General features: G+C 35.9%; 2 protein-coding genes across 3 annotated transcripts; one reads left to right on the forward strand and one right to left on the reverse strand.

The window, feature by feature from the left end:
* Positions 1 to 4,454: 4,454 nt before the first annotated feature.
* Positions 4,455 to 9,437, forward strand: LOC104811390 (auxin response factor 5). 2 transcript variants are annotated; one of them, XM_010538056.2, is made up of 14 exons: positions 4,455 to 5,101; positions 5,266 to 5,381; positions 5,823 to 5,921; positions 6,021 to 6,077; positions 6,150 to 6,302; positions 6,375 to 6,459; positions 6,536 to 6,626; positions 6,721 to 6,885; positions 6,959 to 7,081; positions 7,155 to 7,366; positions 7,453 to 8,597; positions 8,694 to 8,884; positions 8,984 to 9,033; positions 9,143 to 9,437. In XM_010538056.2, exons 1-14 carry the CDS (start codon positions 4,984 to 4,986, stop codon positions 9,217 to 9,219), a joined length of 2,682 nt encoding a protein of 893 aa, XP_010536358.1. In that variant the 5' UTR covers positions 4,455 to 4,983; the 3' UTR covers positions 9,220 to 9,437. The 2 variants fall into 2 exon arrangements, with proteins under 2 accessions (XP_010536358.1, XP_010536360.1); XM_010538058.2 differs by lacking the exon at positions 8,984 to 9,033 and having other exon boundaries at positions 9,093 to 9,437.
* A 69-nt stretch (positions 9,438 to 9,506) lies between these two features.
* Positions 9,507 to 12,706, reverse strand: LOC104811391 (zinc finger CCCH domain-containing protein 6). Its single transcript, XM_010538059.1, has 4 exons — positions 12,320 to 12,706; positions 11,003 to 11,200; positions 10,577 to 10,701; positions 9,507 to 10,479 (listed from the first exon to the last, which is right to left on the reverse strand). The coding sequence occupies exons 1-4, from the start codon at positions 12,377 to 12,379 to the stop codon at positions 9,663 to 9,665; spliced, it is 1,200 nt and encodes a 399-aa protein (XP_010536361.1). The 5' UTR covers positions 12,380 to 12,706; the 3' UTR covers positions 9,507 to 9,662.
* Positions 12,707 to 14,369: the final 1,663 nt, after the last annotated feature.

The raw sequence follows: 14,369 nt of genomic DNA on the forward strand, positions 1-14,369 counted from the left end.
AGCAGGAATCGCACCATTATAACTAAAATCAGTGTTCAGGTTGCTACTTATTTAATCTTGAAGGGACGCAATGCCAGAATATTTGGGGCAAGTAACAAATCTAGGGTGGACGTTTCGGTTCGTTTTCGTATCGAACCGGAAATCTCAGTATTTTTTTTGAACTGTATCATTCAAAAATTTTGAACCGTATATTTTTTATAGAACCAAATTTTTCGAAATCGAATCGAACCAAACTTTATAAAATTCTTGAAAAATTAATTTTTTTAAGAAATTCTAAATTTTTTTAACAAAAAACGAAACTGAATCGTACCGAATCAAACCGAATAATATGTGGTGCTAATTCAGTACAAATTTTAGAATATCAAATAAACCGTTTCCAAACCGAATTACTAAAATTCTGAAATGCCCACTCCTAAACAAACTATCACTTTGCAAAAAGAGCTTGATCGTATTGTGAGGAACATACTTGTGGCCTACCAATGACTCAGGCCTAGGGGTGGACATTTCGATATGATTTTTCAGGACCGAAACGAATCATACCGAATTAAAAAATACGGTATTTTTTATGAATCGAATTGTTCAAAATTCGTGAACAATATTTTTATTAGAAACCCAAATTTACCAGAATCGAACCGAATTTTAAGAAATCCGAAAAATCTATTTTTTTTAAAAATATCTATTTTTTTAATAAAAATCGGAACCAACCCGAAGTATAATGAACTATTGATGCATACTTTTATAAAACTAAAAGAATTGAACCGAATTATTTCTGAACCGAATATCGAAACGTCCACCTCTAGACATGTGAAATTTACATCGAATCTTAAAGATAGGTTCTACCTTATGCTATAGCTAAGGAGCTGATTTTTTTACGATTTTATGAATTGTACCACTTACGTTAGGGGTGGACACGGATCAAATATCCGGAAAATCGGGATATTTAGATTTGGATCCGGAAGACTCGGGTATTTACCTATAAGATTTGTATCCAAGATTTGGGATTAGAGTATCCGGACTATGGATAATCGGAATAATATTCGAGTACTCGTAGGTATCCGAATCCAGATTTGTTTAAGAAAAAATAACAATATTTATATATAAAATTTTCAAAAAATAAAGATATATTTATAAAAGTGGATGAATTATGATAAAAATATGAGATAAAAAGAGATAGATAATAATAAATTTATTTTTTTGAGATAATATTAAAAAATGTAAAATTATTTAATCTAAAATCATTATATTTTATAAAAATATTATATAGATATAAGATATAATTATTTATAACTATACTAGTTGGATATATAATGTATCCGTTTTTAAAAATTCTATTATCTGGATTTGGATTCAGATTTATGGATATTGAAAAATATGTATTTGGATTTGAATTTGAATAGGTAAAAGTAGCCTAAAATCGAGTATCCGCGATATGAGTATCCAACGGATACCCAATTTTCAGATATGTGCCCAGCTTTAACTACGCATGGGTTTCCTGTATCTTTTGTTTACGAGTGGTTTAAGTGGGTTGTAAATAACATTCATTTTGGTAAATATATTTCACATTTAACCAAAAAAAAGTTGCCATAGAGGATTTTTTAGCCGCATGAATGAATATAATATTTATAACAAATACATTAATCATTTACAAAAAAAATACATTAATCAATATGAACTTAGTTATTAATTAGACAATAAATATCATCAGGGTATAGAATTCTATAAACAAATACTCCTTCCGTTTCTGAATAGATGTATAAAATATTTTTTTTACTAATTAGATGTCGTTTTAGATTTTCTAGGTGATTTTATAAGAAAATTTATAATTCTTCTCTTAATTAAAAAAATTAACTTCAATAAAAAAATAATGAGAATGTGATTTAATAAGGGTATATATGATTTTTTTTTATTTCTTTAATAATGATGAAAAAATCTAAAACGATATTCTTTTAATAAAATAGCTGTGATATTTTTCTGATAAAAGAAAACAAACTTAATGAAGTCTCGTAAAGCATATGCAACTAATGGTGAATACAGATTTAGATTTAGGTGTTTAGAAATTAATGTACGAATAATTTGATGATTAGTTATACACATAGAGATTCAAGAGATGATAGGTTGGGGCCATTATAAAAAATATTTTCTCTTTGCTTTTTTTACTTCAAAACATTCTCTTCTCCAACTGTGACCTTATGACCAGAATTATAGTTTGGTCACATGTTAGTTATATTAATCATAACGTTAAGTTTATGATGATCAGGATCGTCTAATAGGGTGTGCAAGTGGTGCCATGGCACAGGGTCCCCAATTTTCTAGGGCCTCATTTTTTCAAAAAAAATTATTTTTAAAATTTGATAATTATATGGGTTTTAAATAAAAAGATAAAATTCATTATAAAAAAAATATAAAAAAATTAAAATCTGATTAAATTACGGTAGATTTATTTTATTTTATAGTAATCTTAAATTTTTTTAAAAATTTGAAACAAAATAAAAATATAATTTGATAACAAATATAAATAATTTTTAATCAATATATATTTTAGAAAAACGTTAAACAAATTAGTATATAAGAATATTTCAATCAAAAAAATTATAAACAAAGTTAATTTTAATTTTTCTTATTAGTATATAAGAGTATTTCAATAAAAAAATTATAAAATAAGTTAATTTTAATTTATAAATATATATATATATATATATATCTCCTTTACATATATTGAACAGGGTCTCCTCTAACTTTGAGACGGCCCTGATGATGATCACGCTAATTAATTATATTCATCCCTTACATATGTCACTAATAATTTGATAAAAAACATTATAAATTTAACGTTATGATTATTATGATCAACATATGACTAGTGGTCAACAGAGTTACAGTTGGAAAATGATATGAGTTGAAATCAAAATAGAAAAGTAGGTTTTTTTATATATATAATGTCGATAGGTTGAATATATTGGATAGAGAAATTTGTGTTTTTCCAAGACATTCCTATTTTAGAATCTTTATATGTAGAAACTATCAATGGATGATGGAAGGACAATCTCAAAACCCATAGTATTTGCACATATAGATTTCTTCTCTCAAATTCACCATCTCATCAAAATTTTCTTCGATCAAATCTTAATAGAATTTAGTTTAGTTGTACCACTATTCTCTGTGTTCGACTCATGTTCTTGCGGCAGTGTTGTGATTCCAGATTTTTATTATTTGATAGCTAAATTTATACCATAAATCTAGCGCAATCAGAGACGAATATCAAAATATCTTACATATATTTTTTAATAATATTATTAAATATACGAATACTTTGATAATTAATTATATTTCTAGACATTGAAAATGTTTAATCTTTTGAACTTTAAACTCTAAATATGTTTCTAAATATGTTTGTACGTGATGAATTATAATTGTGTTTGTATTTGAATTGATTTAGGATATTTATATTATGATTTTATATTTTAAATATAGTTTGTATTTGATGGATTATATAATTTAATTGTGTTTGAGTTTGTTTGTAATTTTATTTATTATTTTTTATCATGTTTTATATCATATACAAATATTTACAAATATTATGGTTTTTATTGATATTCAAAATTGTAGATATCTAAAAATACCATATCAAAATTGAATATTTATACGTAGAGACATCTAAAAAAAATCTAAATATTCGATCTGTCCACATCCTTAAACAACAAAGCCACAAGAAACAATCCCTCCCAAATCCTCGCACGCCACGTGCTAACATACGCGCCTTTGACATTATCTCTTATCCTACGCACCCTTCTCCTCTCCCTCTGGCGGGGAAATATGTATTATTTTTAGTTTATAAAATTTTATTCAATTATTGGTAAACTAAAAATAATACTATTTTTTAAGAGGATCGGTGATAGAGTAGTCGGAAGACCACTTCACTTTTCTATGTTCGGTTCGCTTCTATAAATAAAAACCAAATTTTGAAATAACTTTTTAAAATATTGTTAAAGGACGTTTACTGGTTTACAGGCCCACTCTTTTTTATAAGAACAAGTACATAATATATTTTACTAACGAATAAAGTAAATTTATTAATTTGAACTAAATCAACCAAAGTCGTTACAAAAGGTAGACATTTTCAACAAAATTATCTCATGTAAAATAAAAAAAAAATCTTTACAGTGGATTATTTGCTATATCCCATGTCTTGGTACTCGTACTTCATTTAAGTAATTGTATTCATGAGATATATGTTTATTCATGAGAGATGTGTTTATACGTTTGCATATTTCTATTAAAAAACAATTAAATTATTTCTGAGACAAATAAATACTATAAAATTTCGTTGGGGGTCTAAAGCTGCGACGGAATCGCCATATACAGAAAGTTTGCGTGCAGGGTAAGAGCATGCACACTCTCAACTAACAGCTGTTAGTATTAATCTGAACCTCTTACACATCGAGAGAGAGAGAGAGAGAGAAAGTGAGGAAAAAGGTGTGGCCTTTTCAGAGAGATAAAGCCGAGCCTTTTTTTTTCTCTTCTTCCTTGTTCTTGTTGCAACCAGAAACAAGAACCTGTGTCGATTATGGCACTTTGGTATTTTCTCTATTGAAAGGTCGAACTTTGTCTGAGAAAGAGAAGAGAGAGAGAGAGAGATTTGGGGCAGAGGCAAAAGCCCCACCAGAAGACATGCTTTGTCTCTCTGTGTAGTCCCTTTTTTGTTTGTTCTTTCTCCATTCCTTTTCTGTTTTTGTAAGCGTTTGTCCTTCGAATTTGGAGTTTTCTGGGCGAAAACCGAGATTCCATGGAATGGGTTCTTGTTAATTCATCTGGTTTTTTTGATGCTAAGTGTTGTCTGCTCATAGGTTCTTGTCTCTTTTAAAGACATAATATCGTCTTCCTCTGTTTCAATATTGGTAAAAATGAGAGCTTTTGTTAACTGGGGATCCGGGTCTTGTTGAGAATCTAACAAAGCCACAGAGAGGAGAGAGAGTCTCCATAGCAATGGCTTGTCTCGAAGACAAGTTCAAGACTAACGGCGTGGTTAACGGAGGAACGACAACACAGCAGACTACTCTGCTTGAAGAGATGAAGCTGTTGAAAGAAATGCAGCAACAGTCAGGTTTGTTCTCTTTCTACATTCGTTTCGAAGATTTGTTATTTCGTGCATTCAGTATTCGGGTTATCTTTAGAATTCTTGTTCAGTGATGAACCCATGAAAAAAAACGCTCTTTATGGTGTATTAACCAACAAAAGCTCAGAACTTTTTCCATTCTGTGGTTACAGGAACAAAAAAGGCTGCAATAAATTCGGAGCTATGGCACTCATGTGCAGGCCCTTTGGTATGTCTTCCTCAAGTTGGGAGTTTGGTGTATTATTTCCCACAAGGCCACAGCGAACAGGTCTGTGTTCACGTAAAACTACTTCTGTTCCTGTTCTTGGATCAAACACTGGTCCGAAAATTGGTTGACTCAGTGTCGTTAGTTGAACTGGAAAGGAGAGTTATGGCCTTTGTGAGATCACCTGGGTTTGTGTTAAAAGGCTTGATCTGTCAGTGAAATGGTATTTTCTTCCTTTTTTTGGGCGAAAGGATTCCTCTTTTCTGTCCTAAAGAGCAATGGTTGCTAATCAGAGCCCCCCCCCCCCCCAAGTTTGACCTATGTGTTCGAGATATCATGCTGGAGTTATAGTTGAATTTGGTGTACAAGATTGTGGATTCATTCTTATGTTCTTCAGTTCTTGGAGTTAAAAGCAGTAGATTCAAAGAGAGTTAACAGGTGACACCCCCAATCTAGTTCTTCTGATTCATTCATGGAATGTGTTTGTCTTTGACTGTTCTTCAGGTGGCCGTTTCGACCAGAAGATCAGCAACCACTCAAGTTCCCAATTATCCAAATCTTCCTTCCCAATTGATGTGCCAAGTTCATAATCTTACACTCCACGTGAGATCCGAATCTTTCATTTCATTCCTTGTCTTTGTTCTGTGTAACATATTAGAAGATTCGGATTTGACCTTAAACCATGATTGCTCTTCTTGATAGGTAGACAAAGAGACAGACGAGATCTATGCCCAGATGAGTCTTCAACCCGTACACTCTGTAAGCTCCATTTCCTACAACATCCTATTCTGTAAGAGAGTTTGCCTCTTACATGTTTTGACTCTGGAACAGGAAAGAGATGTGTTTCCTGTACCAGACTTTGGTCTGAGAACCAGCAAACACCCAAGCGAGTTCTTCTGCAAAACCCTTACCGCAAGTGACACAAGCACACATGGAGGTTTCTCGGTTCCACGCAGAGCTGCTGAGAAGCTCTTTCCTCCACTGGTTAGTCTTTTTGCTGTCTCTTTCATCTTAGAAGAAAAGGGATTGAATAAATTTTCAATCTTTTCCATTCAGGACTACACTGCACAGCCGCCGACCCAAGAACTCGTAGTGCGAGATTTGCATGACAATACATGGACGTTTCGTCATATATACCGGGGTGAAGTCTAGAACTTTTGACTGAATGCTTCAAAACTTATCTTTTCATATACTGATCTTTTAGCTCTCTTGTACAGGCCAGCCGAAACGACATCTCCTAACAACGGGTTGGAGCTTATTTGTTGGTTCGAAAAGACTCAGAGCTGGGGATTCAGTCTTGTTTATCAGGTGAGACTTCCTTCCTGTATGAGTTTCTATTAATGTTTCTGCCGAGGAATTTGGTTGTATAGCTTCTGATTATGTCTATTTAACCGACAAAAAGGGATGATAAGTCACAGCTGATGGTTGGCGTGAGGCGAGCAAATCGCCAACAAACAGCACTTCCATCATCAGTTCTTTCAGCGGATAGCATGCACATTGGTGTTCTTGCAGCTGCAGCTCATGCAGCTTCCAACCGAACCCCTTTCACCATCTTCTACAATCCAAGGTTTGTTCCGCCTTATCTCGAGTTTAGGAATGCATCCATCCACCTTCTCACATGGCCAAGCATTTGTTCTCAGAGCGTGCCCTTCAGAGTTTGTGATCCCTCTGGCTAAATACCGAAAGGCCATATGCGGGACTCAGCTCTCTGTCGGTATGAGGTTCGGGATGATGTTTGAAACTGAGGAGTCTGGAAAACGAAGGTAATGATCCAACTTCTGTAACATCGACCTGCAAATTTGTTCATTAGTCACTCTTTTGGACTTGTATATTCAGGTACATGGGTACCATAGTTGGTATCAGCGATCTGGATCCATTGAGATGGCCTGGTTCCAAGTGGCGGAACCTTCAGGTCGAATGGGATGAACCTGGATGCAACGATAGGCCAACTAGGGTTAGTGCTTGGGACATTGAAACACCTGAAAGTCTCTTCATTTTTCCTTCTCTGACTTCAGGACTCAAGCGGCCATTGCGTCCATCATTTCTCAGTAAGTACTGTGTCCCCTCGAGTGTTTTCACGAGATGAAGCGACATTCTTACTGTTACTTTGAGCCATGAATGTCAATTTTTGCAGGAGGTGAAACAGAATGGGGAAGCTTGATCAAACGACCTCTCATCCGTGTTTCTGATTCTATCGATGGGATTCTGCCTTACACGTCTATCCCTGGTTTGGGTTCTGAGCATTTGATGAAGATGATGATGATGAAAACCCACAACCCGAATGCAGCTTTCGTGTCGGCAATGGCAATGCAGCAGAATGCAATAGGTAATGGAGCTTTGCTGGAAAAGTTGAAGACACTGCAACCTGTGATGAACAAGAAACCAGAAATTGTGCAGACAGAACACAAGCTGACTGTGAACCCATCAGCTTCTATTACAAGTGCATCAGAACAGAACCTCTCCCCAATTGTGAGTGCTCCAGGAAAACCCGAAACGCAGATGCCTTCCGGTTGTACCTCAGGAAAACGCAAACTTGAACCTGAACCCTCGGAAGAACAGGCAAGCCAGGTAACCTCAGTCACAGAATGTGAGGAGGAAAAGGTTAACCAGCTCAACCAGAGATCAGGTTTGTCTCCTTTACAAGCTGATCCATGTTCGGAAATCAGCCAACAGATCTATGCTCCTCAGCCTGATCCGAGTTCCTTCAACGGGTTGTCTCCTTTCCTGGAAACTGATGAGTTGACATCACAAGTGTCTTCATTCCAGTCTGTTGCCGGAGCATACAGGCCACCATTAATGCTCACATCACAGGAGTCCTCTCAAATGGTCTTGCCTGATTCAGCGAACACATCGTTGTTTCACGATGTGTGGGATCATCAGTTAAACAGCCTCAAGTTTGACCAGTTCAACCCCTTGATGCAACAAGACCTTTTTGCTTGTCAGAATATCTGCATGAGCAATAGTACAAACACCAGTATTCTTGATCCTTCCCTCCCAAACACAGTTCTGGATGACTTTACCACCATAAAAGAGGCTGATTTCCAAGATCCTTCTGGCTGTTTGGTCGGGAACACGTGTTCTGTTCAAGATGTTCAGTCTCAGATCACATCTGCAAGCATCACAGAATCACAGGCCTTCTCCCGCCAAGATTTTCCAGATAACTCTGGAGGAACGGGTACTTCTTCGAGCAATGTTGATTTCGATGATAGCAGTCTGCTTCAGAACAGTAAGACCTCCTGGCAGAAAGTGGCAGCCCCCCGTGTGCGAACCTACACCAAGGTAAAGACATTTCTTGCTTTTCAGTGCCAGAACTGCATTTTTCCGGTGTTAAAGCTTGAATCTTTCGATACTGATACAGCATGTTTTGGTGGGCAGGTTCAGAAAGCCGGGTCAGTTGGAAGATCTATTGATGTAACCAGCTTTAGAAACTACAAAGAGCTGAAAGCTGCCATTGAGTGCATGTTCGGACTGGAGGGACTGCTCACTGATCCGAAAGGCCCGGGATGGAAGCTTGTCTATGTTGATTACGAAAGCGACGTTCTCCTCGTCGGGGATGATCCATGGGAGTAAGCCTTTCTCTTCCATCATCCCACTATGTATCTACCAAATCCAAGAACTTTAATTATATTGTACAGAAAACTGATACAAAACACACACACATGCAGGGAGTTTGTGGGATGTGTAAGGTGCATAAGGATACTGTCACCTACTGAGGTTCAGTGTTAAGCACAGTAACTGATATATAAACATGTATATATGTATATGTATATGCAGAGAGTTTGTGGGATGTGTACGGTGCATAAGGATACTGTCGCCGACGGAAGTTCAGCAGATGAGTGAAGAAGGGATGAAGCTTTTGAACAGTGCAGGGGTGCACGACATCAAGGCTTCCCTCCCGTGAAATCTTTAGGGGAATGAGATTCAAATCTCCAGTAGATTTGTATGAAGAAAGCATACGTTTCTCTGATTGATGCAGAGGAACCTTTTGTTGTAATCCATTTCCATGAAAACCCCTTTGCTGTGTTGTTTAGACAGAACTGAATCTATTCCACATTATGTAATAGAGTGATGGATACTTACCTGAAATCAGATGAAGCTCTCGATGCTTTGTTCTGACAATCAAACTTACTTTTTCTCCAAAAAATCAACTCTACGGACAACAACTGAAACGGTGAACCAGACAAGCTGTGGATGATGAATTCTACATTGATAGATCTTTGAATAACGAAGTAGAGAATCCAAAAGGGTATAGAAAACAAAGATATTGCAGTGAGAACAAGCAAAAAAAGACTTGAGAAAATTGCTCTGCTGCTTCAGCAGCTCTCTGGCTTAAGCTTAACCGCCTCAGCTTCTGTCGAATCTCATTCTTTTAGCGTTGATTGACTCATATGGGTTGCCATTACCGTTATTCTGAGTTCTCGGCTGGTAAGCAGCCGTGTCATGTTGGTAAGCACAATTGGCTCCATGGCGACAACCTCGTGAACTGTTGAAGTAAATGCAAGGCTTCATTATCTTGTGTTTCGGCCTCGGGTTACTGTTGTTTACCATCTCATGGTTCCCCCCTCCGGTGTGGGTGTTGTAACCGTAAGCAGAATGTTGAACTGGCAGTGGCTCTTGTCTCTCCCCTCCATGTTGGTGGATCAAGTTCTTGTAATAACTCGGATCTCTCGCTTGTGTAGCTCCATAATTGGGATGGTTCGGTGGATTTGGTGGGTACCCAGCTGAGGCAACATCGATTCCGTTTGGATGAAGGTAAACACGTTCATTTGAGTTAGCGGGTATCGTGGGTTCTACTCCATTGGCTTCATTCGATGAAGAGACTGAACCCGAGCCACAACTTGCAACGAGATTCTCAACCAACTTGGGATTGCTTAAGATTTTAAGAAGCAGATCTTGGTCAATCATGTGGCCTTGTTCTTTGATTCTTGAAATTTCAGATAATGCAGCCATTATTTCCGACCCGGTAGGAAGCGTTGGAGCAGGTGAAGCATTCTCGTTGGTTTCCAATGGTTGCTGTGTTCCCACAGCCACACTGAATTGGTCTGAGAAATCAGATGGTGCATCCACTGTTACGTCATCGTCTTCTACGGGTAAGATGGGCACAATAGTAGTAAGCTGATCATCGTAATGTGAGTTCTCAACATCATCTGAAATTGAAGGGCTGCAGAGCAGTTTCGGGAAAAGATCAAAGTCAATCAACGACAAACGGAAATATAAATATATAAGCATTAGGAGAAAACATAGGGATAGATTCAGACTTTGGAGGAATAGCAGATGCACATGGATAGAATGCTTCAAGAACCCTAATTTCCCTCTGGTTTTGGGCCTCCACTTCTTCACTCTCGTCCCCCACAACCACTCTCCAGTCCGCATCTAGCAAAATCTGCGAAAATTCGGTGTTACATCTTTGACAGCAGATTCATGTATGATAGTGGTCCAAATATGAATGTCATGAACCAAATATACAAAATAATACCAGGAAAATGTTACCACAACCGCATCTTGATAGTACATCTATCTTAAAATGCCACTAGAATTTGGTTTGACAGCAAAAAATATGTAAACTACATGTATTTATATGCTGGAAGTTTCAGGGCATTGTGACCAGTCGGTCGTTTCACGGATTTGATGATCTTAGTCAAAGACTAAGGCTCAGATAAAGCAATCAACAACCTCCAACTCACCCGGACAGAGCATTTCCACTGTACCATGGGGATGTCTGAAAGATTAATTTGTGACTGGTCTGCAGAATGAGATCCGCCAAAGCCGGGTGGGAGATTTTCATCACTTGGATGTGAAGGCAATGGAGATTTTGCTTGAAGATGGTCTTGGGCACCTGATCCAACTTGTGAAGGTGAATCCTCTGATAGGAACAGACGTACCTGCTTATAAGAAACATATCACCAATCAAAGGTTTGCTATTTCAGAATCTCAAGTAGACAAGACATGAATTATTAAATATGACCACAAGCAAGTTGGATATACATATATGGAATCTCAAAACATGCAACATAGAGAATACAACAATCACTTGTCCCCCCAGAAAGTATGGACATGAGTCTTTTCTAATTTGTAAAAGAGGTAACCATTGATTTGTTAACCTACGGAAAGATGAACTACAATCCAGACATAAAATAAGTGATGAAAATTTGATAGAACACTTGTGCTAATGGAACTTTTACAAAATGTGAGAACACTGCCACATCACTCAGATATACAGAAGTTCTTCCTCCATCCTCAAAAAGAAACACTTTGACTGATAACAAAGCAGCTTTATTTTGATCCTTCACACTGACAGCAGAGAACAGCATTCGATGTGCCATATCGAATAACAGTTCACGCCACATACTTTATTGGAAGACAGCCAACAAACTTTTGGACCTCATACATCTTCCCGGTTCATCCTCTTCCATGCCACAGCACTGACTACATGGATCTCGTCTGTACGAAGTTTAGGACCGACCCTCCCATGATTCGGGGCAGTATCTCAAGATCAACTCCTTATGCAAAGAACCAAATATGGGCAAACAATTTAGACTATGATGCAAGAGACAAGAGAAAAGGTTTGCATGAACAGAGATTTCCTCCACACAGAATTCGTCATCTGATTGAACCTAAATGATTTCAGTTTTATGTTTCTACTCAGTTCACTGGAAAACTGCTTTTTCCCTCTCAATGACCAATTTGAGAATTGCTTCCAATACAATAACCATTGAAACAAAAAGCCATTGAAGTCCAGAAAACCATCCTTCCGGGGGAACACAAGGCATTGCCATTGCCAAAAAAACCGCCTTTTAACGTTTACAAAAGATTGAAAAGTAACTCAATCCAATCCAATCCAATAAATCAAAACAAACACTAACTAAAATCACTGATAGAACAATTTTCTCCATTTCCGGCATCATTTTCAGCTGCCATAAATCGAATCAGCGAAGCAACTAAACAACATAAACAAGCACATTCCAACGGAATTTTCGATCCGAAAACCGCAATACCATTACCTGACAAAGCTTAAAATCTGGAGGCCACGATACCCTTTTGGATTTGTGCAGTGCCCTCATAGTTTTCACAGATCAATTCGCTCAAAAGATAAATTTTTTTCCCAGAAAATTGATTCGAGAGGTCCAATTTCATTAAACCCACGAACTTTTTCAAAAGACAAAAACACCGCAGATTGAACCAAATCCCGCAACCAAGTCCTGGAGAAACCCTAGTTTCTCGAAACCTCCGGGTAATCGAACAAGGAAGAAATCAACAGAGAAGACGATCGGTTTACAAATCCATAGATCGAAATCATCGACGAATCAGAAGAGATTATCGCAACCGCATCGAAGAAGCCCTAGATCCTCTGGCAGAAGAGAAAGTCACCATTATGTCGTTTCTCAGATTTTTTTTTTTTTCTTCCTGTTTATATAAATAACATATATACGAATGTTTTTGTTTTTGCAAAATAACCCCTAATATTTACAGTATTCCAAGAATGACCTCGAGTTCTTACCCGAACTTGGAGAACCCGATTTTGTTAAGAGAAAAAAACATATCCAAGTGTCTGAGCAGGGGTTTTAACCCTAATAACCCACTTGGGTCGCAGCAATTTCAGGGTACACCACCCAGAAAAAAAAAAAATTTTGCGACCTTATTACGACTAATATATAACTAATATACAACTAAAATAAGAGTAGTTTGTTAGTCGTAATAGGTTGTATATTAGTTATATATTAGTCGTAATAAGGTCGCAAAATTTTTTTTTTCGAGGGTCTGACAGTTCGTATATACGTATATAGACGACCACGTGAGTTATGTATCACGAGCCACGAGGACAGCCAGAGAGGATTAGATTCGAAACAACTGCGTAACTGAGGAATTATCGAATCATCTGGGAAAAGTAACGAGGAAGAAGACGACCGACGAAGAAGCAGAGAGGGAGAAGAGGACGGGCCAGGAGACGAGACGAAGGAGCAATATGCAGTGTGAATTGAATTTGGAGGCGTAGGGCTTTTTTGTTTTTTTACTTTTCTTCCTTTTGTGTGTTTTTCCTTTTTGAAAAAATATTAACTTTTTTTTCCATTGCTTTTGTTTTCCTTCTTTATCCCACTTGCTATAGGGAGACATTTCTTACATTATTTTTTTTTAGACAAAGATTGAATTTAGAATTTACCGTGGATTAAATTTGATGAATTTCTTTTTTTAGCGAAACCAAATAGATAATCCTCAAACAATTAAATAGATATAATTCTTTATAAATTGTTAGAAGTCAAATCAGATATTAAAAGATTCATTACCACCTCTCCAAAACATTATATAAAAAATATTAAATAAACATACATTTAAAGTTTCAGCAACTTTTTGAATTTAATGTTCATAAGGTACTGTACTGTATCTGCATATGAATTTTTATATAGGCACAGAACTATTCTAAGTTTCCCTCTGGAAACATCTAGAAGAAAACATCATATGGGCATTGTCAGCTGCACACAAGTAGATGGGAACCGATCTTCATAAACTTTGTATTGTATTCATAAGTTAATACTTGGAACTCATATCCAGAAATTTTAGGCTATTAATGGGTAAAGTTTTTATTTTGAGATTTTCACTTTTGATTTTTGTAGTTTTGTAAATCTTAAAAAAAATAGAGTTTTTAATTTTTAGTTAATTATTTCACTAAAATGTTTTCCAAATTTTTTAAAAAACAAAAATTACAAAAAATTAGATTATCAATTTTTTTTTTAGTTTTTGAATTTTAAAAACTTTAAAAACCACATTCATTCAATCCCTTAATTAATAATTTTATCAGTTAATCCTTCCGTTTCAAAATAATTATTGTTTTAGATTATTTCAAAAATTTTTAAGAAAAAATAGAAAAAATCACATATACCTTATCTAATAATAAAAACAATGTTATTATTAATAATTTATTGGAATTTAATAGGGATAAAATTGAAAATTATTGTAAAAAAATATCTTAAAAATATAGAATGACAAATATTTTGAAACTTGAAAAATAACCTAAAACTATAAATATTTTGAAATATAAAGAGTAATTTATTACAT

Source organism: Tarenaya hassleriana, unplaced genomic scaffold (assembly GCF_000463585.1).
Source record: "Tarenaya hassleriana unplaced genomic scaffold, ASM46358v1 Cleome2, whole genome shotgun sequence".
In the NCBI taxonomy this organism is placed as follows: domain Eukaryota; kingdom Viridiplantae; phylum Streptophyta; class Magnoliopsida; order Brassicales; family Cleomaceae; genus Tarenaya; species Tarenaya hassleriana.